Genomic DNA, 24,299 nt, shown 5'->3' on the forward strand with positions numbered 1-24,299 from the left:
TCTGTCTCCGAGAAAAAAAAAAAAAGTCATCCAGCCACTGACTCCTTTCTGTGACTTCTCACTACTGGAAATTCCCAGAGATCATTCTTTCCCTAGGTGATCTACTCTGATCTTATGGCTTTGACAACTCCCAAATACAGATCTTCAACTTTAACCTGTCTGTTAGTTCCAAACTCATTCATGAGTACCATTCAAACTATAGTCCTTAGATTCGTGCCAGTCTATGAGCTGTTTATTACCTATTGGTAATGAAGTAAGTATAGAAATTGAGGGTAAGCATTTAGAATATTTTATAGCCATTTGACACTGCTGTGACATGCAAGCACATGGTCAGTGGACTCATCTTCTTGAAAAGTGTGTAGACCATTAGGGTGACTTGCATGTGGCAGGACTCACATAATAGTCATACACAGCAGGACCTCATTACAGAGTGCAAGATTATTCAGAGGTTAGTTCATCAACTTTAACCCAAAAGTATATCAAAAATCTGAGAAAAGGTGTTCATTTTTATAACATTATTTTTATGAAAATTTACATTGTAATCAAGTTTGTCTTTTTTTTTTTTTTTGAGATGGAGTCTTGCTCTGTTGCCCAGGCTAGAGTGTACTGGTGCAATCTTAGCTCACTGGAACCTCTGTCTCCTGGGTTCAAGTGATTCTCCTGCCTCAGACTCTGGGGTAGCTGGAATTACAGGTGCCCACCACCATGCCCAGCTATTTTTTGTATTTTTGGTAGAGATAGGGTTTCACCATGTTGGCCAGGTTGGTCTTGAACTCCTGACCTCAAGTGAACCACCCACCTCGGCCCCCTGTAGTGTTGGGATTACAGGCGTGAGCCACCATGACTGGACTCAAGTTTTTCTTTATTGACCAAAGTTGGGAAATAAATACCTATGACTTTAACCTCAATTAACTGATGGTGAAACAAAATTCACTGAACGCTTTTATCAAGAAAATACAGACCTATTCTAAAGACAGCAGTAAAGGTAAACAAAATAAGGATGATAGAAGTGATTCCAGAGAACAGGAAAACGAAAGAGTTCATTGAGTTTTCCTCCAAAATATGATCCCTCATGTACTGAGTTCAGCTTTGAGGCTATAATTGATGGTGGAATGCTAAAACCTCAGTTTATTAGCCAATAGTACATCTCCACAAATACAAGTTATTGTGTATTTGTGGAGATGTACTGTTGGCTAATAAACCAATGAAACCATCAAAACTTAGGTAGTATTTAGATGCAAAATATAAAGAGGTTTAAAACCAAAAGAATTCTTTGAAGGAAAGAATACCGAATTAGAACAAATGTTCAACATTTCACATATAAACATTTAGTGTTTGGCAGGATTTTAATATAAAAAAACTAAGCTGAAAATACAATGGATGTAAAGGTTAAATAATAGGGGAGTTAATGATCTCTCTTGTCAGATTCTTGACTTTAATGGGAATATTTCTAGTATTTCATTATTGAGCTACTATAGATTGCATGGCAGGGAAATATAAATCTCTTCTTATTTTATCAGGAACATCAAATTTGCATTCCTGAAATGAATCTCAGCTGGGGGTATATTATTCCTACAATGTATGCCTGAAATCTTTTCCTTATTAAAGATTTTTAAAGTTGGTTTTCATAAGTAAATGTAGTCCATAGTTTTCTTGTGTGGGAGAAGAGGAGTGCATCAGTCAGAGCAGGCTAGGTTATGCTGTGATAACAAACAATCTCAAAATGTTAGCAGCTTACAGTAACAAAGGTTTAATTCTTAGTCATGGTCTGTGTCCACCATCTGCTGTGCCTCTCTTCCATGCCATCTTCCCTCTGGAATGAAGTGGATAAAGCAGCTTATCTGACACATTGGTGGTCATCACGGTAGAGATAAGAGAGACACGGTGAACCATGAACTCTATTTAAAAACTTCTGTTTCTAAGTGGCATAATGTCACTTCTGCCCGTATTTCATTGACCATTTGGCCAAGGCAAATTGGAGAACTACTCTTGGCTTCAACAGGATAGGGATAAGTAATCCAGCCACAAGGAGGAGCATGTCAAGTCCTAAAGACAGGCCAGATGTCAGTGGGATGAAGACCTATAATTAATCCATCCCCCAGGAAGGACAACAAATATTTTGAACAATAGTACAACCCACCACAATAGTACAACATACCAAAAACAAATTTTTCAGGTTTATATTGTGTTTTGCTGGCTTTAGAAAATGATGTTGGAAGTTTTTTTCTCTAAGTCCTAGACCAGCTTAAGTATCATTGGAATTTTATTTTCCTTGAAAGTTTGGAAGAATTCACTAATAAAATATTTGAGTCCAGAGCTTCTCAGATTACCTTCTCAATGAATTCCCTGGTCACTGACCATTTTCAGTTTTCTGTCTCTTTGGGAATTTATTTTATTTATTTATGTTTTTTAAAACAGCATTCATGTAATCACACTTTTAAAATGTATTTCTATAAAGTTTTATCAAGTACTCTTATAAATTGTTTAAATTTTCTCTGCATCTATGGTTACTTCCTGTTACTTCTTTCTGATTGTGTTTAATTTTTATTAACCTACACGGTATAGAAATATCTATTTGCAAAAATAGGAATGTTGATAGAAATAGTAAGAGTGCCCACTCCCACAGTTATCATGAAGATTAAATAAGCAAATACACGTACATTAGTGAGAACAGTGCCTTAGTAAGCACATTATCAGTGTTAGTCATCATCATCATATTATTTGTAATTTTCCAGTTTTGACCAACCTTATACTTACTAGAATTATACATTGTTCTTTTTAAAAGTTGGTCATCGACTCCTCTCATTAATGATTACTGACTTATGCTATCTTAATTAACTTGCAACGTACTCATAAGTTCAGTAAATCAAACCACTGAGTTATGTTTAAGTTTATGGGTAACGATTTTATAGTAAAGAATCACATGTGTAAACTCATAGTCTTATATCAGAAATTATATAATGAGGAAATTCACATATGCTACTGCCAATAAATTTCCCTGTTAATTGTCCATTTTGTTTTTTCACAATCTTTATTATAATCTACATTTACTCCCACTGGCAGATAAGAATGGGTTAGGCAGGCTGGGTGTGGTGGCTCACAGCTGTAATCCCAGCCCTTTAGGAGGCCAAGGCGGGCAGATCACCTGAGGTCAGGAGTTTGAGACCAGCCTGGCCAACATGGTGAAACCCCATCTCTACTAAATGTACAAAAAAATTAGCTGGGCATGGTGGCATTATATATCTGCAATCCCAGCTACTAGGAAAGCTGAGGCAGGAGAATCTTTTGAACCTGGGAGGCAGAGGTTGCAGTGAGCCAAGATCAGGCCATTGCACACTCCAGCCTGGGCAACAAGAGGGAAACTCTGTCTCAAAAAAAAAAAAAAAAAAAAGAATGGGTGAGACAGGTGAGACATAAAATATTTTATTCTAAATGAGTAACAGTAAAAGAAAGTCTGGCTACTGCTTTCAACTTTTTTCCTATAAAGAAATCGCTTTTGGCCAGGTGCAGTGGCTCACGCCTATAATCCCAGCACTCTAGGAGGTCACGGCAGGCAGATCACTTGAGGTCAGGAGTTTGAGATCAGTCTGGCCAACATGGTGAAACCCCATCTCTACTAAAAAAAAAAAAATACAAAAATTAGCAGGGCATGCTGGCACATGCCTGTAATCCCAGCTACTTGGGAGGCTGAGGCAGGAGAATTGCTTGAACCCGGGAGGCAGAGGTTGCAGTGAGCCGAGATCATGCCATTGCACTCCAGCCTGGGCGAAGAAGCAAGACTCCATCTAAAAAACGAACAAACAAAAAAATAGCTTTTAACTCATGTATTTTTAACTCATGTTTTTTAAACATTTTGAACCACTTTGTTATGAATTTTTTTATATGAGTCCAACACCTCATAACACTGCTTGTAGAAAATTGCCAACTCTCATTAAATTAACACAGTATATAGATATATACGTGTGTGTGTATATATATGTACGTGTGTGTATATATATGGAATGTGTGTGTATGTATATATGTGTGTGTGTATATATGTGTGTGTGTGTATATATATATATATATATGTGTGTATATATATATATATGGAATGCAGTGGCGTGAGATCAGCTCACTGCCACCTCTGCCTCCCAGTTTCAAGCAATTCTCCTCCGGAGTAGCTGCCATTACAGGCACCCACTGCCACCCGATTTTTGTATTTTTAGTAGAGATGAGGTTTTGCCATATTGGTCAGGCTGGTCTTGAACTCCTGATCTCAGGTGATCCACCCACTTTTGCCTCCCAAAGTGCTGGGATTATAGGCGTGAGCCACTGCACCTGACCAAATTAACACAGTTTATATTTTTAACTTTCTGCTCAGTTAAGTCATCACATACTCCCACCTGTAATTAACTACAGTCTCACACAGTAGTTAATTTGAATAAAGGAAAATCTGCCATAATAAATTTGTTTCGAGACATAACGTTATTTAAAATGTCTAATATAAGACTAATGAGGGAGTGGGAACTGGCATCTTACTTTCATGAACAAGTGGTTAGTGGTTATTATCTTATTATATTTTGTTTGTTTGTTTTTTTGTTTTTGTTTTTGAGACTGAGTCTCACTCTGTCACCCAGGCTGGGTCACAGCTCTCTGTCACCCAGGCTGGGTCACAGCTCTCTGCAGCCTTAACCTCCCCAGTTTCAGGTGATCCTCCCACTTCAGCCTCATGAGTAGCTGGGACTATAGGTGCACACTACCACACCCAGCTAATTTTTTGTTTATTTTTGTAGACACGGGGTTTCGCCATGTTGTTCAGGCTGGTCTCAAACTCCTGGGCTCAAGTGATCTGCCTGCCTTGGCCTCCCAAAGTGCTATGGTTACGGGCATGAGCCACTGTGCCCAGCCCAGTATCTTATTTGTATGTACTGCAATTATATCGTTTACTTTCAAAATGCTTGTAAGCAGCCAGTCCCAAGTCATTTATATTCTTTTATGTAAATAATTTATTTAGAAAACATCCTTTATAATAACATAAAAAGAAAACTTTAACTTAACCCTTATCCAAGTGATCCAAATGTTGTTAGTAATCAGGTCAACTAAGAAAATACTCCCAACTGGTGCAGGGCAAGTAGACTTTCCATAATCACAAACGTGAAGAACACAGTAAGTAGGTAGGACACAGTTCATATATCATTGTATTTATTCTCACAACAATCCTGCAAGAGAAGTACTATTTGCCCCATTTGACAGATGTTGGAGATGAGGCCCAGGGAAGCTAAGACTTACCCAAGATTATTATAGCTCATGTCCTTTCCATTATTCTACATTATTGAAAAGTTTAATTGAAATAGAATGTTGGGAGATAAAAGATTTCTACATGAAAGCTACAAAACAGATGAAAGAAATTGAAGAGGATACAAACAAATGGAAAAACATCCCGTGCTCATGGATTGAAATAATTGATATAGTTACAATGACCATACTGCCCAAAGCAATCTACAGATTCAATGCAATCCCTATCAAAATATCAATGTCGTTTTTCACAGAAAAAGAAAACGCAATCCTAAAATTTGTATGGAACCAAAGAAGATCATTAATAGCCAATCCTGAGCAAAAAGAACAAAGCTAGAGGCATCACTCTACCTGAATTCAAAACATATTTATCACAAGGCTATAGTAACCAAAACAGCATGGTATTGGAATAAAAACAGACATGTAGACCAAAGGAACAAAATACAGAAGCCAGAAAATAACTCCACGTATTTACAGCCAACTGATTTTCAACAAAGTTTCCAAGAGCATTTATGGGGGAAATGACACCCTCTTCAATAAGAGGGGCTAGGAAGATTAGATACCCATATACAGACGAATAAAACTGAACCCCTATCTCTCACGATATACAAAATCAACTCAAGATAGATTAAACACTTAAACATAAGACCTGACACTATAAAACTACTATTAGAAAACATAGGGGAAACATTTCAGGACACTGGCCTAGGCAAAGATTTTATGGCTAAGACCTCAAAAGCACAGGAAACAAAAACAAAAATTGACAAATGGGACTATATTAAACTAAAAAGCAAAGGAAACAATCAACAGAGGGAAGAGACGATCCATTGAATGGGAGAAAATATTTGCAAACTATTCATCCAACAAGAGACTAATATCCAAAATATGCAAGGAACTCAAACAACTCAACAGTAAAATAATAATAATAATCATCATCATCATCCCAGGAAAAAGTGGACAGAGGACATGAATAAACAGAAGACATACAAACGGGCAGATATGTTAAAAAATGCTCAACGTCACTAATCATTAGGGAAATGCAAATCAAAACCATATTGAGATATCATCTTTTACCAGTCAGAATGGGCTATTACTGAAAAGATAAGAAATAACAGGGGAGAAAAGGTAACTCTTATACACTGTTGTGGGAATGTAAATTAGCACAGCTACTATGAAAAACAGTATGAAGATGTCTCAAGAAACTAAAAATAGAACTAACATACAATCCAGCAATCCCACTGCTGGGCATTTATCCAAAGGAAGAGGAATTTGTATATTAAACAGACACCTGCACTCCGTGTTTATTGCAGGACCATTCACAATAGCAAGATATGGAATCAACCTAAGTGATTATCAGCAGATGACTGGATAGAGAAAATGTGCTATATATACACAATGGAGTACTATTAGGCCATAAAAAAGAATGAACTCATCATTTGCAGCAACATGTGCGGAACTGGAAGTCATTATGTTAAGTGAAATAAGCCAGGCACAGAAAGACAAGTATCACATGAGATAGAGTAGAATGATACATAACAGATGCTGAGAAGGGTGTGTCAGGGGAGAGGGTAGGGGGATGAAGAAAGGTTGGTTAATGGATAAAAACATACAATTAGAAGGAATAAGTTATAATGTTCAATAGCAGAGTGGGGTGACTATATTTAACAACAGTGTATACCTCAAAACAGCTAGAAGAGAAGACTTGAAATGATCCTGACACATAGGAATGATAAACCCTTGAGGTGATGGATATCAGAAGACCCTGACTTGCTGGGCACAGTGATTCATACCTATAATCCCAGCACTTTGAGAGGCCTCCTGGGGAGGATGGCTTGCAGCCAGAATTTCAAGACCAGCCTGGGCAACACAGCGAGACCTGGTCTCTAAAATAAATAAATAATTAACTGGGCATGGTGATGCATACCTGTAGTCCTAGCTACTTGGGAGGCTGAGGTGGAAGGATCAATTGAGCCCAGGAGTTCAGGGCTGCAGTGAGCTATGATCACACCACCGCACCCCAGCCTGGATGAGTGTGGACCTGGATCCTTTCTCAAAAAAAAAAAAAAAAAAAAAAAAATCCCTGACCTGATCATTAAACATTCTATGGGTGCAACAAAACACCACATGCCACCCATAAATATGTACAAAGAGTATATACCAATCTAAAAAAGAAATAGAACCTTGGTTAGATTTTATTTCCACATTTCTGGTTAGTATCTATTAATAACTATAGCTGAACCTTCAAAGCTACTTTGTCAACACAGTAATAATCAAATATCTTGGGTTTATTCTGTGCTAACTCTGATGACTCTGAAACACCAATTCAGGGAAAGGGCTGGGGAGAAAGCAGGCTTCTTGTGGTTTTTCAAGATAATACTGCCACCTGGTGGCCTAATGGTGAGCTGAGGTAGGTTGTCTAATGCATGATTTCAATTTTACCTGATTAAAATTCTCAAAGGACAAGAAGGGCCGCTTCCAGAAACATATTTGCTTTGAGTTGTGTCTCAGGCAAAATGATATTATAATAATTTCATGTTGTGCATAGTAACCAAACTGCTGTTTTCATCTAAATTGCCAACTAGATCCTTTAAGAATTCATTTACTCATTCATTCAACACATATTTATTACCAGCTATTTATTGTGGATAAAGTCAAGGACACAAAGGTGACTAAGGACGTGCTCTATGTTTCTAGAAAATAAGATGCTATTCCTGTAGTGGTTGAGAATATGTACTCTTGAAGTAGATGGCCTGAGTTCAAATCCCAAATCTGCCACTAACCGTGTGACTTTGGACAAGTCACCTAAACTTTCTATGTCACCTCAGTGTCATTATGTGCAGAACTGGACTAATCACAACTTCTCGTGCAGTTATCAGGTACTCTGTGGAGTGTTAAGTACCGTGTATGCATGAGAAGGAGGTCTCCAGGGTGGGAGACCTCCTGAGCATCCTACAGCATCCCCGTAGATGAAGATGTGCAGCAGGGATGAGGCATTACCACACAAAGACTTTGGGGTGGGAAAACGAAGTCTTGTTCTCTGGGATCAGAATAATCCATGTTGATTTATTCTAGCATACTCCTCAAAATACACACAAACTTAGGCAAAAGCTTGTTCAGTGCAGAATTGCTTGTGACTGCAAAAGACTGAAAACTACCTAAATGCCCATGAATAGGGGACTGGTTAAACTGATTATGGCACAGCTGTATAGTAATATAGGAGGCCAGCATAAAAAAGAATGAAGTAGAGCTATCTGTACTGAGATGGATCAACCACTAACACACAATACGTGGAAAACCTGAAATGCAGAACAGAGGCATAGTGTGGTCTCATTCGTTTAGAAGTGACATTGTGCATTCACACGGTTAAAGATGTGTAGAATATTTGGGGGAGAATATTGTGTGGATTGGCTCTCTTACCTTCTGCTCCATCCTCCTCTGCTCTATCCTCCTTCTAGGATGTCTTCAAAACTGTAGAGCTGGAAAGCTAAAAGCCATAGTTCCCACATTCCTTTCCAGATAATGCTCTGGATGCAAAATTGGGCTCCTCCAATTAGATATACTAACACGATATGAAAGTCAGGAATGAGCGGAAGGCCAGCTTCCTGCTTGTTACTGTCAGCAAGCAAGGCAAGGAGATGGGGAATGAGATGCAATTGTGATGAAGTGACCCAGCTTGCCGGGGTCTATCCTCTGGCTTCATGGTGGCAGGAGCAGTAGCTTTTTGCTCTCTGGAGCCACGCTCTTGAACAGTGGCTCCATCTGGAGCACTCCCTCCCTCCTATCCCTATTCTTCTAGCCCTTCCAATGATTTCATAAGGACCTACTTCCCTGTATTAAGTCCTGTCTCCTTTAGCTTGCTATAAGATTTCTATTTCCTGCACTGAACTTTGATTATTACAGCCCTTTAAGAAACTGGTAAGAGCCTTGTCATGGTTAGTATCATGTGTCAACTCAACTGGGCTAACAGATGCCCAGATAGCCGGTAAAGCATTTACCGGGTGTGTCTGTGAGGATATTTCTGGAATAGATTAGCATTTAAATCAGGGAACTGAGTAAAGATCCCTGAGTAAAGATCTCTCACCAATGTGGGAGTGTAACATCCAGCCTGTTAGGACCTGGATAGAACAATGTGGAAGAAGGACAAATTCACTCTCTCTTCTTCAGCCAGGACATCTATATTCTTCTATCCTTGGATGTCAAAGCTGCTAGTTCTCGGGCCTTCAGACTTGAACTGAATTATACCACCACCTACTGGTTCTCCACCTTGCAGGTGGCAAATCATGGAACTTCCTGGCTTCCATAATTATAATATATAATTATATATATATTATATATTATATATATATGTATATGTAGTGAGATTATGGAAGCCAGGAAGTTCCATGATTTGCCACCTCCAAGGTGGCAAAATATATAAATAATTATATTTTATATATTATACATATTATATATATAATATATAATATAATCTCACTACATATAACATATAATTATGTATATTTAATATATAATATAATATCTATTATTATATTACATATATTATATATATCATATATTATATAATATATTATATATATAATATATTATATAATATATAATATATAAATATAATATATTATATAATATATTAATATATTATATTAATATATTATATTAATATATAATATATTATATAATATATTATATAATATATTATATATTAATATAATATACTATATACTATATAATACTATACTATATAATATACTATATTATATATTATATATATAATATATAATATATACAATATATATTTTATATAATATATAATATATTAATATATTTTATATAATATATTAATATATTATATATAATATAGTATATTATATAGTATATAGTATATTATATAGTATATAGTATATTATATAGTATATAGTATATACTATGTATAAATATATATATCACTACACAATATATATTATAGTGAGATATATAATATATAATCTGACTACATATATAATATATAAAAAATCTCCTATTGGTTCTGTTTCCCTGAAGAACCGTAATATAAGCCATTACCTTAGAAGAAAGTGGGCTGAGACCCAGAAGGAATGGAGATTTTTTTTACTCTATTATATATACTGTTTTGTACTGTCGGAAAATTTTTCTATGTGTGTATTTTTTGAGGCAGTTCTATGCATACTGATAGGGAACTATAGCTACAGTATGTTATTACTTTTTCCAAACAAAAAAAACAGAGCAATGTGAACAGCATTATATATATTATGCTTCAATCACATTGGGGAAAATCTACATAGAGATATATCTATACCTATTTAGATATATATCTAAAAATGTATGTTTATAAATGCCTCCAGATAGGATAACTGGGTGACTAGGGGAAAGGATGAGAGACAGACTTATCACTGTCTACTTTGTACTTCAGAATTTTATGCCCTGTCCATATGTTGTTTATTTAAAACTATATTGTTAACTAAAATGAGAAGCTAGTAAGTTTTAAAGGAATAATCCACTTTGGCCAAAGCACACGCATCTTGTTGGGGATTACTGGGATGTAAGACCAAAACAAAAATGTAGGTTGGAGTTTAGGCAAGACAAACGAGAGTGAGGAAGATCTCACTTTGCTGGCATTTGCTTCTCTCCATCCCTGGAAGCCACTGGGAATGGTCTTTCCATAGTCCCAACTGTGCTGCTCCCTCCCTACTCGACCTCTCCAAAATCCCAAAATCTTTTTTTTTTTTTTTTTTTTTTGAGACAGAGTCTCGTTCTGTCGCCCGGGCTGGAGTGCAGTGGCGCAATCTCGGCTCACTGCAAGCTCCGCCTCCCGGGTTCACGCCATTCTCCTGCCTCAGCCTCCGAGTAGCTGGGACTACAGGCGCCCGCCACCGCGCCCGGCTAATTTTTTGTATTTTTTAGTCTCGATCTCCTGACCTCGTGATCCGCCCGCCTCGGCCTCCCAAAGTGCTGGGATTGCAAGCGTGAGCCACCGCGCCCGGCCTGACCTCTCCAAAATCTAAGATCTCTCTCAGGGAATGTCTCAAGCTTTTCAACTCAATCTCCCTCCCTTTCTCTCTCCCTGCCAAGGTAAAGAAAATTATCAAAAGCAAGTATATATTGAGGGCTGGGCTTTTTAATAAACATTACTGAGTTTCAAAAGCAGAAACTCTCTTCCCCACCTCCCAACTCTCTTACCTGGTTCATGTCAAAAACAAAGTCCACCATTAGTCACAGTGCTTACATTTTAATACATTGACTAAAACACAGACACATTATAATGGAAATAATTCAGGGGATTCCCTCTTTTGATTAGAGAAGGAAGAAGGGAGAGAGGCCTGACGATTCTGCAAGCATTAGGTATTCCTCCAACAAAGAAGAGGGCAGCCACTGAGGGCAGTGGGGTGTCAGCAAGGAGGCTGAGGAAAACAGAAAGTCTGCAATGGCCAGAGTTTGCCTAGAACTCACCCTGCTGTTTCACTGTATCCTCTTCAATCTCAGTTTCAATGTGCAGCTGCCTGTACTCTATTTGGAGAGGATGTGAGTTAAGCATTTCTAGTTAGAGTGGTGAGAGCTTCCAGGGCATGGTGGTGGCTATCCTCAACATGAGAAGTCTCAAGACATCAGAGGGCTGCTTCATTCCCCAGTGTTATCACAGCCCAAGGACCTCAGGGCACACAGCTTGTGGCCTAGAAATATCTGTTAAATGAATAAACAGAAGAATGCCACTGTGTGGGTACGAACTACGATGCTGCCTCAGCATCACCCAAGACTGCTGAGGTGAGGTCCCTCTCCTCCAGCCTGGTCAGGGGAGGTAGTGCATGGATGGCAGTCCTAAGAGACCTCTCCTCAGACCCTGAGCTGCTAGAGAAAATGCCTGGGGAGCTGGTGCCAAGCAACCGGGCTGGAAGAATCAAGCCATGGGAAGAGTTTATGAGCAAGAATCAGTGAGAGGAAGAAAACTCAGGGGCAGATCTGGGGCAGTCAGGGCCAGGGAACTAAGTTAGAAACAGATGGGCCAGAGCCAGGAAGGACCAAGCCAGTGGCTGCGTTGGCAGATAAAGTAGCTGCCAGATGAGTACTTCAGACCAGATCAACGAAGTGGACCCAAGTCTCCAGAAAGAACGAGTTTGCACTTCTCCAAAGGTCCAAGGCTGTCTGGTAGAAACTTCTCCAATTATGGAAATGCTCTGTATCTGTGTTGTCCAATATGGTAGCCACGAGCCACATGTGGCTATTTTCAGCCATCTCAAAATGTGGCAAAGTGACTAAGGAACTGAATTCTTAATTTTAATTAATTTTAATTAAAGATCTCTAGAAAACCCTTAGTAGGGCCAGGCACGGTGACTCATGCCTGTAATCCCAGCACTTTGGGAGGCCAAGGTGGGAGGGTCAGTTGAGCTCAGGAGTTGGAGACCAGCCTTGGCAATAAAGTGAGACCTCATCTCTACCGAAAAAAAAAAAAAAAAAATTAGCTGGGAGTGGTGGCGTGGGCCTGTAGTCCCAGCTACTTGGAAGGCTGAGGTAGGAGAATCGCTTAAGCCTGGGAGGTTGAGACTGCAATGAGCCATGATCGCACCACTGCACTCCAGCCTGGGCAACAGAGCAAGACTCTGTCTCAAAAACAACAACAACAAAAGCAAAAACAACAGAAAACCATTAGGAGAAATTGCTCAAGACTTTAACCATGTGCCAAAAGCACAGTGACCCAGCAGGAATCCCTGCCTCTATGTTCTCAGGTCAGAGAGGAGAGTGGCTGGATGTTTGAACTGTGTAAACAGATGCAACAGTGGAGGAATACACATCGACTGAAAAAATAAGTGGCGACAGGCTCTGAATCAGAATCAAGATCTCCAAAAAAACCAAATTTCCAACCGAGGATAACATCATACGTATTTCAAGCCAAAGAGCCTTCTACGTGGAAGCTGCCTGAGCTAAAGCGAAGGATGGAAGGAGGGTTTGGTCGTTTCACCTCCTACATCATCACTTCCATTCAGTTGCCACCATGTCCTTTTAATTCCCCCTGACACTGTGATAGACTGTCTCCAGGGAGTGATGAGATCAAATGTTTCTGAAGACCACTCCAGCCATGATATGGAAGATGGACTGGAGGACTGCTAAGCTGGAGGAGCTGGAAGGCAGGGTGCTGCAGAAGTCCAAAGGAATTGGGGCCACAAAGAGACGGCGATGGGAATGGAAAAACAAAAGGACATCTAGGATGTGGCAGCTGAGGGTTATGTTGAAAACTGCTTGAATATGGGAGGAAGAGAGAGAGCAGAATGAGGATGAGGCTGTCTCAAGCAATGATAAATGGTGCAGGTTGTAAAAACAGACTACATGAATCCAAATCCTGTTTTTTTCTTGTTGTTGTTGTGTTTGTTTTTCACTTAAAACTGGGGTACCTGGAGTGAACTTAATCTGTTTTCCTGTTTCTGTAGAAGTGATTGCCCCTCTCCCACCCTCCACAGCACCTGTGTGGCAGATGTGAAGAATGGTGCCCAGAATTCTACAAGCTCCTGGGGAGAGCTCACTTCTCTCCCTCCCTCACACCCAGCATCTACCTGAAGATGATCAGGGCTGTCATCATGCCCTCTAACCCTCTTTATGCCAGTTATTGCCACAAGAAGCCAGCAACCCTAGATCACGCCTTATCTCCTAGACTCCATACATCCTCTCTTTTGGTCCCATTTCTATCCTTCTCTAGCTCCTAAAACCCTTTGCCTCTGCCCTCTGGGTCTCACAGTCATCAGCAACATCCCTCAGACTCTCAACCTCTTGTGTTGACATTCTCTCCAGGCCTTTGATCTGAGCCTTGGCTCTCTGCTGAGGACATTGTTTCTTCTGCAGCCCTCTCCAGTGGTGCTAATGTTGTTCTCATATCTCCCGTGCAACTCCTAACAGTTGTATAGGTAATCCTCAATGCTGTTTCCAGACCATTCTCCCGCCTTCCTTCCTAAGAAAGCCTCACCACTGAATCTCATGTCATCTGACTATATCCCTAATACCTCCCACCTTGTTGGTCACCACACATCACGAGACCACTCCCTATCATGTCTTTAACTTTTTAGTTCCTGGCTTGCTGTCACTCTTTCAAATACTGCTGCTGTCATAATGCTTAGTTCTCTCAACATCTTTCATACCTCTAGCTCGCTATCTCTAGTAGGCAAACCGCAACTCTTCAACCACACACAGACCAACAATCCATTGATCCAGGTGTTTTCACTGTCCTCAATCCCATGTGGCCTCCTTTCCATACTTACCCAGCTTAGCTTCCACGCTCTATCATTACAATCACTCCTTTGCATCAATCTTAACACTACCTTTGTCCCTGCCCAGTTATGTTGCATTCACCTACAAAAACCCCACTGCTTATTAAATCCGTATCTCAGTCTGTTCCACATCTGCCTCCTAATAGGTGAACGTAAAGGGAAAAACATGCCACCATGCTGATGGGTCTCAGTGTAAATCCAGAACACTCATTCACTTCCTTAGTCATGTGGGCCCCTGGTGCTGCTGGGGACCCTACTTCATTTTCCAGTCCATTCATTGCCCCCAATCATACTAGCTGACAACAGAAATATTCTAGGGGCTGGATTGAAGGTAGTGTTATCTCAATTGATTGTTCAGTCAGTCACAGATAGAATTCCTTGTTCTACTCTCCCTTCTCAATACTGTTCTCTAAAAACAACATTTTAGAAGAAATATTCTAGGTACATTTATGGGTATTAGCACAATTCTCACGACTATCCTATGTGATTCTGTTTGTCTGATTAACAGATGAAGAAAATGAGATACAAAATGTCAAAACAACTTCCCCCAGATCGTGTAGCCAGTGAGTGGTCAAGCCAAGATTCAAATCTATGCAGATGGCTCCAAAGTTTGAGTTCTTGACGTTATCAGGATTAATTCATATCTTGTTATCTCATCAAACTTCCAACACCTCCGCCTGCTCTTCCTTTAACCTCATTTCAGTTGGTTACCTTCTTGAGCTTTTTCCAATGAAGAGATACCAAATTAACTTCCACAAACCCTCACTATCACATCTACCCACCTAATGGCATCTGTGCCCATATATGCCTTCCCTCCTGAACTATGCCCAAATTATTATTCTCCTATCTTCTCCTATCTAAACCAACCCTTTCACTTGGGCACTTGACCCTGTCCCACCTCCCAGCCACTGCTCCAGCAGTGCTACCTCCCCTGGATCCTATATCATGTTTTGCCTTTTCTACAGGATTATCCCCACTGACACACATTCATTCTGTCATTGTTGCCAATTTAAATCTCAAATGAATTATAAATCTCAAAACAATTATACTAAGTGAAAGAAGCCAGACCCCTCAAATCCTAAATTCTGATTCCATTTTATAAAATTCTAGAAAATGAACACTAATCTATGGTGACAGAAAGTAGTTCAGTAGGTGCCTGAGGCGAAGGGGCCAAGAGATGGATTACCAAGGGCAGGAGGAAACTTTTGAGATATTAAACATGTTCATTAACTTGATTGTGGTTTCAAGGGTGTACAAATGTCAAAACATATCAAATGAACACCTTAAATATGTGTAGTTTATAGCATATCAATTATACCTAATTAAAAAAAAAATCTCTTGACCCCACATACCTCCAGCCATTGCCCAATTTTGCTATTCCCTTTTACGTTAAAACTCCCTAAAGAACTGTCAAAATGCACGATCTCCAGTTTCTACACCATTCTTTATCTTACTACTCTCCCCTCCCTTGCTCCACGCCAGCTAAATAGGCCACCTTGCCATTCCTAACTCCCCAGGCACGCTTCTGCACTCTGCCCCTAGATAGCAATGAGGATCCTTCACTTCCTAAAGAACTTTGCTCAACTGTCATCCCAGTGAGGCCTTCCCTAACTACTCTATTTAAAACTCCAACCCACCTATCACCCCTGACATTTGCCATCTCCCTCCCCTACCTGATTGGTCTCCATCTCATTTAGCACCACCTGACCCCACTACATATGTACTTGTTTACTAAGTATCTCCCCCAATCAGAATATTGAGAGATATTTTGTCTATTTTGTTCACTGCTATAACCTTGATACCCTGGCCTCTAATGTGTCTCAGTAAATATCAGGACCAGTGGATTCATGTTTTCAGAGTCATTTGGTTGTAAATAAGAGAAAACTACTCACAGTCACCTAAGCAAACATATGTTAGAGGGAATCCAAAAATATCACGGACCCCTGGGGGAAGAGGTACAACCAGAATAGGGCAACAGAAGTCATCAGGAACTAAGGTGGTTTCTCTCTCCTCTAGTCTGATCTATTAAAGCAGGATAATCTTTATTTTCTTTGCACTTAGGTTTCATCCTTGTTCATTCTCTACAAACCAACTTTCTCCGCTGATGACCTAGACATAGCATTCCCAGCCTCCCATTTTCCCAGATCAGGAATTTCATTATAAATCCCAATTACAAATCCCTGCTTAGAGAAGGGTTGAGTCAGTTGTACCACCACGCTCCAGTTAACTATAGCTGAGGGAAGAGGCATGCTGCTTTTTAATGTCTAAGAGGGTCTTTTGTTCACAGAAAATGAAATGCCCTCATTGAGTTGAACAGACTAAATTTGTTTTAACAATCCCATTTACAATTCAAATTCCTTTAAACAACTTAATAGCATTTACACATTTAAAAAAATGATTCTTTTTTAAGCAGCATTGCAAATGTTTGACCCCATTAGCAAAACGTTCCCAAGTGCTTAACTCTCATAAATATAATAAATTAAACATATGGTGACTTTCCAAGTTCTCTGAAACATTTCAGTACTTTTGCAGACTTAGTAACATTTTAAAATACCTTTCAACTAAAACTCACAAGTCTAAAAATCTGTTAAGCATTTTAAATTAGAATCTTAAGGCCAGTGTTACATATTGTAATATGCCAATTATGTTTAAATACTTCAAACAGCAAATACTACAGTTTGTCTCAATGAATATAATAACCATTCCTGCTGGGCGCAGTGGCTCATGCCTTTAACCCCAGTCATTAAGGAGGCTGAGGTGGGAAGATGGCTTGAGACCAGGAGATTGCCTCAGACCTGGGCAACATGGTGAGACCTCTTATCTCAAAAAATCAAAATCAAAAATTAGCTGGGCATGATGGCTCATCCCTGTAGCCCCAGCTTCTCAGGAGGCTGAGGTGGGAGGATGGCTTCAGCCTAGGAGACAGAAGCTGCAGTGAGCTATGATCACACCACTACACACCAGCCTGGACAACAGAACGAGACCTTGTCTCTAAAAACAAAATAAAACAAACAAACAAACAAAGTACTCCTGAATTTAAGTATTGATGGCTATGGGAACTGCTTCCTGACCTGTTTGAAAATGTGTAACTATAACATATTTTGAGAACTGCAGCACTCAGTGAAGCTTTGTTAAAGGGAATGAGGAGTTTAGGCCCCAGCAGGCAAACCACTTCACAGTGCTAGGATGAAGAGCTCACACTCAGGGACTTTGAGAGTGAATCAACTACTTCTGTTAACTCAATGTTAAATGAGAATAACATCAACCTTGGATGGTTCTGGTGAGAATCAAATGAAATGACATATGGGAAAACCTTTGTCACATGTTACAAAATTGACGGCAACTACAGCTTTAGGTAGAATTTCAACTTCTAATTTTTACTACTATGCAAATTATCAGAATATTTATGATGTTAACTTTTTAAAAAGGTTTTTAAATAGAAACTTTATTTAAATAAATGAACCCTTCTCAACCCCAAAACCCAGCTTCTGATCTTGACTAAGTTCATAATTACTCAGGGAAAAACACTGCTGGTTCCTTATAAGCCACTGTGCTGTATGAAATCAATTCATGAAAAGGAAACGCCCTATTTCCAAGCATACTCGTACTAGAATATATTAAGTATATTCACTTAACATATTAATTTAAATGTTAATGTTAGTCTAAATGTTAAATTAATATGTTAAACTTAATACATTTAATTTTTACTTAATACCCTTACTGGAACATATTAAGCATTTTTTCTGCTTAAAAAAAAAAACCCTGAATTTACAGAACTAAAATTATGAGAGGGGATTCGCATTACAAAATCTTCCTCTATGGGTTCTTCTAGCTCAAGACATTTTTCTTACTGATTTTTAACTACTTGAGTTGGCGTAATAATTAGAGAAAGGTAAGAGAGGTAGCAACTGTGAAATCAGTGTACTAGGAGTTACTAACCAACGATTATCTATCAGGAACGGATACATCAAAAAGCCAAGAAAATAAGAATCTCTCTTTATAAAAAAAAATAGTTATAGGCTGGACGCAGTGGCTCACGCCTGTAATCCAAGCATTTTGAGAGGCCGAGGCAGGCAGATCACTTGAGGTCAGGAGTTTGAGACCAGCCTGGCCAGTAAGGTGAAACCCCGTCTCTACTAAAAGTACAAAAATCAGCCAGGCGTGGTGGTGCACACCTGTAATCCCAGCTACTCAGGAGGCTGAGGCAGGAGAATTGCTTGAACCCGGAAGGGCAGAGGTTGCAGTGGGCCGAGATTGCATCACTGCACTCCAGCCTGGACGATAAGGTGAGACCCCGTCTTTTAAAAAAAAAAAAAAACAACTTCTGAAAAATAATTATTTACATTAAACTTTCAAAAACAACTATTTTCCAAAGCAAACTGCTCTGGATTGGGGTTCCGAAACACACTATGATTGTGAATAATGGGGGGAGGAATCTAAATACAAATCAGAGAAAACAGTTTTCAGAGGATTAGGTAGCTAGCTACAAGATTAGCTTGAAACATATGAAGAATAGTCTGAAAGGCTATTGTAAGAAAAATGACAAATTCTATCATTCCCTCTGACCTGAAACAAGGTGAAAACTTGGTAGAAAGGCTGCATGAAGAAAAAAAAAAGCAGTCCAATAAGGTCTATCTGTAGAGCTTGCTCTCACACTCTGAATACAAATCTAGCTAGCGTCAGTTCTTCAGAGCCGACCACTTACTTGCCACACTCGGAATCGATGCAGTCCCATTATCAGCTGAAGCAGGGCATGTGATCTAAGACAAGTGTAGATATCAAGAAGACAGGAAGCAAACTAAGCAAGGGCCTAGAAATCCCAAAGGCACTGATTAAAGTCAAGAAAGAGGCTTTTTGTTGCTGCCAATTGTTCTTGTTGTTTTCCAGAGGTAATACAAGGCTTTGTTCCTTTAGCAGGATTCCCAGTTGGACCCTCTCCAGAGAGGATTCATATTTGAATTCCCGTCTGAATACCAACCCAAATGTTGATACAGAACACTCCTGTACTAAAATTAACATCCATCCCAGATAAACCTACTCTGTGACTAAGACAATTGAGATCTTCTAGGTGAAGACGCTATAATTCAAAATATTACATGGAAAACCATGTCTTACTTAAAACAGGTACTTGTTTTCCAGCCATAATTATTCCAGTTCTCTTCCATAGAACTGCTTCTGCAAATAGTTTTTTTAATGTATCAGAGAAAGTCTCTTGCCAACATTTAATACAGTCAAATCTATTCCAACTTCAGAGTTCTTACATGTCTTATTTAGCAGACACTAGGATTCTATCTTCTTATTCTCTGGAAATCCATCAGGTGTATGTTCCAACACAGAAGTGCCTTCCTTCCTTCTCATGGTGGCAAAAAGCATATCCATCATCCCCAAGGTTTCTAACAATTCTCTCTGGTAATCAATCTCTTTTTCTACAAGTCCTTGAAGTAGTAAAAACTTTTTATCAACTACAGGGGACTGACCAATTACAGGCAGATATATATCTAAAAAGAGAGAAAGAAAACACATTAACTAGCAATATTTTTCTATACATTAAGTGAAAAGCAAAAGTTTTTAAAAGTATAAAAATATTAACCATAAGAACACTGAAAAATCTGTACTTATTTTATAATTAATTAATGATTTATAGAAAGTATAACAATCCCTCTGAGCAAATTTATTTCAAAAAATAATAATTACAGAAAGTATAGGGTGAAGTTCCTGACTTATTTTCATTTTCCCATTTGAAAAATTGTCATCGTCATTATAGATGTCTATGAAAAAAAATTTTTTATAATAACCCTAGTCCCATCAATTCAAAGTCACACCACTATAAACATTTTACTACTTTTTAAATTGTACTGACTTGTTGTTTTCTCCATGAAAATCCATACTGAGATTTGATAAAAGCAAGATATTTTGATCTACTTGATTTCCAAATTTGATTTTGACATCTCTACTTTTGCAAGCATGTTAGGATTTTCAAGTTTTAACAAAGACTTACCAATAATTATTTCAGCAGCATTGATTAAAACAGGTGCAAATCTTGGCTGAGAAAGATTCCTACAAAGTAAAAATTCAGTTTAGTGAAACTTGTAAACTTAAAAAAAAAAATCCTTAAAACAGATTTGTTTCATCAGTTCTCTACAAAGATCAAACTAAATGTCTTTTATTTGGTGATAAAGGATTTCAGATGCAAAATGTATCGTGTTTTACAGACATAAAACATACCTTATCAAAAAATTAAGAACGTGACTGATTTCCTTCTCATCCCGACCTGCAAGCGCATTTGCAAGGACTCCTCTTCGATTTAACTCCTTTATGATGGACACCGTAATCTCGGGTGTCTTTATTGCACAAGTGGGCTAGAAAAATTTTCAAAGTCAACATGAGTAGACAAAACAGCACAAAAAAAAATCACTGTCTTGCACTAAATTATCAAGTTTGAATAGGTATTTATCTTCACAGTTCCAAGTCATGGTAATATGCAGGGTAAGTAATAACATGATTTTTTTTTTTAAATGCTCACTCACATCAAGAACTCTGTCGAGTGCCTTAGAGATCCGAAAATGTTTCAGATCCCTGTCGTACAATTCTAGGTGTTTCTTTGCTGGCCTGTTAATCAAAATGTCATCCTGCAATGAAAAGTACATTTATAGAGAAGAAAAATCAGTATCTGTATAAATATATATTTAATATAAACTTTTTCATAATGAAGTGGTATCTCTGAACTATGTCACAAATAATGTTCATATGCCCATAATGTAGATTAAATAAAAATGAATCCTGCTAATCAGAGTCAAAAATAGAAAAAAAAATGGACTAACATGCTACATCAACATGTTCTTACTCTCTTATAATTTTAACGTACAACATGCACCATTGCCTTAATTCTAGGTAAAAATTACTCATTTCAATTCTCTTTATGTGGCAGGCAGTGTGATACAGTAGAAAGAGAAATCAAACAACAATCAGAGATAATGAGATCCAGTCTCAACAACTCTGGATACCAGTAATGAAATCCTGAATCAATCACAAATTATTTGTCACTCAATCTTCTCAGGTGCCAAACAGGGACATGATTGGTTCTACTACTTCTTGGGATTTAGATCAAACCAGGTAGTATGTGAAATTATTTTGAATGCAGTAAAGCATTATAACATTATGTTATGATGCAGAGTATTACATAAAGTAGTCCTTGTTCCCCATTACTCATCAATGATGTTACCAATCTAGCAATCTAGATAGAAATAATTCTGATGTAGAGAAAAGCAAAATAAAGTGCCACGTGAACTACGCTTTCCAGTAATGTGCAGGGACCAAGCTGGCTACTCTAACAAATTTCACCCTTTAAACAAATATGAGAAATGCACAAGTACCCGTTGCTTCATGTAATTTTTTCCTTTAATAAAGGTTCGATATGCAGGCCTTCTTCTTCTGGGAAGCGATTCCTTCTTTGCTTCAGATTTCCGATGTTTAACACTCAGTATTCCATTGGTCATTCCTACAACTATTGTCTCATCTTCATGCTAATAACAATTAGAAAAATAAGTTAGTCTATTCTTAACTCATAATTTATAGTACTTTTACTTCAAAACACATTTGTAATGTGTTTGCTGCTTGTCCATACATTCACCAACAGTTCCATTCAGATATACATAGTCTGCCTAACAATGATTGGTGCAAGACATTAAAGCAAAACCATTTTTTCCTTAGGATACAACTACATTGACAGAACTTATACTTGTAAAATATCACTGGCAAAGTTTGTATAATACATAGTTAATTGCATCAAGGATTACACAGTAGCATGACTTTTATGATCTTGCCCCCCGAAAATATTTTTAGTAAGCTTTTCCTCTCCCAAATCAGATTTCTATATAATATAGTCAAATGCCTTCCTGCCCAAATGTGGCTTCTCATAAAACTTGACAGTATACATTTCAGAAAGAGCAGTAACAAAGAAAAGGAGATATTTCATTTTGTTGTCCCCTTCCCCCCGCCCATCTTTTTTTCTGCTCAGAGAGCTAATCTGCCTTTCTAGTGTACTATAATACTCTTGAGTTAAATGAGTTGAAGAGAGATTTACCAGCTTCCCAGGTCCTGCATTTAGTGTTAACAATGCCTAGAGCACTGTATTCAGTTTGAAGTTATACAGTGAGTGGAACCTAAATCTGAATTCATACTAACTCAATAGGACAAGCTACATACTCCAGCAATTGTCTTAACTCAAATATCTAATGTGGCAAGAAAAGTTACTCAAATCTAAAAATAAAGCCCAAAGTTCCATTTTAGTTTCATTTAACAGGCAGGGTTAGTGACAGACTTAAAAATAGGTAAAGGTACTTACTGCAAGGGCAAGACTCAAAATTGAAGCTGCATAATCAAAACTGTGAACTACTTTGTAGGAAGTTGTGCTGTATACTTTCACCTTCCTAATGAAAAAGAAAAGCTTTGTCAAAAATCACCTTGAAAATGAGTATAAAATGCAAATTTCTATTTTCTGAAAACAAAATACAAACATTAAAATCTGTACAACAGTGAAGAAAAACAAAGATTAGTAATGTTAATTACAAACTAATTCATCACTGAATCCCTTAAAAAATGAGCTGTAGGCCAGGCACAGTGGCTCACACCTGTAATTCAAGCACTTTGGGAGGCCAAGGTGGGTGAATCACCTGAGGTCAGGAGTTCGAGACCAGCCTGACCAACATGGTGAAACTCCAACTCTACTAAAAATACAAAATTAGCTGGGCGTGGTGGCACATGCCTGTAATCCCAGCTACTCGGGAAGCCGAGGCAGGAGAATTGCTTGAACCTGGGAGGTGGAGGTTGCAGTGAGCCAAAATCATGCCACAGCACTCCAGCCTGGGCAACAAGAGCAAAGCTCTGTCTAAAAAAAAAAAAAAAAAAAAAAATAGAGCTGTACACCAGCCCTAACTATAACATCTGTATAAAGACTTCGACTAGCCACTTATAAAAAAACTAGAAGGGCCGGGTGTGGTGGCTCAGGTCTGTAATCCCAGCACTTTGGGAGGCCAAGGTGGGCAGATCACTTGAGGCCAGGAGTTCAAGACCAACCTGGCCAACACGGCATAACCCGATGTCTACCAAAAATAATAAAAACTAGCCAGGTGTGGTGACACACACCTGTAATCCCAGCTACTCAGGAGGCGGAGGCATGAGAATTGCCTCAACCTGGGAGGCAGAGGTTGCAGTGAGCCGAAATCATGCCACTGCCCTCCAGCCTGGGCCACAGAGTAAGACTCTGTTTCAAAAATTAAAAAAAAACAACAACAAAAAAAAACAAAAACAGGACAGACCACGAGCCACTGTCATCTGAAGATCAAACTTGGGAGTAAAGAAAAGGTATCAGTCAGGTGCGGTGGCTCACACCTGTAGTAATCCCAGCACTTTCGGAGGCCAAGGTAGGCAGATCACCTGAGGTCGGGAGTTAGAGAGCAGCCTGACCAACATGGAGAAACCCTGTCTGTACTAAAAATACAAAATCAGCTGGGCATGGTGGCACATGCCTGTAATCTCAGCTACTCGGGAGGCTGAAGCCGGAGAATCACATGAACCCAGGAGGCAGAAGATGCGGTGAGCCGAGACTGTGCCATTGCACTCCAGCCTGGGCAACAAGAGTGAAACTCCATCTTAAAAAAAAAAAAAAAAAAGAAAAAAGTATCAATGAAAGCACATCACAAAGCCAAGTGTGATGGCTGACACCTGTAATCCCAGCACTCTGGGAGGCCAAGGACAGCAGAT

At 38.7% G+C, this 24,299-nt stretch overlaps 1 protein-coding gene across 7 annotated transcripts in view; it reads right to left on the reverse strand.

Moving 5' to 3' along the window:
- Positions 1 to 3,407: 3,407 nt before the first annotated feature.
- The window catches only part of UTP15 (UTP15 small subunit processome component), a 30,736-nt gene continuing 9,844 nt past the window's right edge, over positions 3,408 to 24,299 (reverse strand). For 3 of the 7 annotated variants that reach the window (XM_055254428.2, XM_055254431.2, XM_055254429.2), the window contains exons 8-13: positions 22,882 to 22,966; positions 21,911 to 22,060; positions 21,065 to 21,166; positions 20,763 to 20,896; positions 20,536 to 20,594; positions 17,955 to 20,035 (exon numbers count right to left, since the gene is read on the reverse strand). In XM_055254428.2, the coding sequence (XP_055110403.1) occupies positions 19,818 to 20,035; positions 20,536 to 20,594; positions 20,763 to 20,896; positions 21,065 to 21,166; positions 21,911 to 22,060; positions 22,882 to 22,966 (748 nt within the window). In that variant the 3' untranslated portion in view covers positions 17,955 to 19,817. Of the gene's footprint in view, positions 3,786 to 11,499; positions 11,968 to 17,954; positions 20,036 to 20,535; positions 20,595 to 20,762; positions 20,897 to 21,064; positions 21,167 to 21,910; positions 22,061 to 22,881; positions 22,967 to 24,299 lie in introns of those variants that run through there. The other 4 variants (XM_063623198.1, XM_063623200.1, XM_063623199.1 and 1 more) reach the window with 4 other exon arrangements.

This window comes from Symphalangus syndactylus, chromosome 18 (genome assembly GCF_028878055.3).
Source record: "Symphalangus syndactylus isolate Jambi chromosome 18, NHGRI_mSymSyn1-v2.1_pri, whole genome shotgun sequence".
NCBI classification, from domain to species: Eukaryota; Metazoa; Chordata; class Mammalia; order Primates; family Hylobatidae; genus Symphalangus; species Symphalangus syndactylus.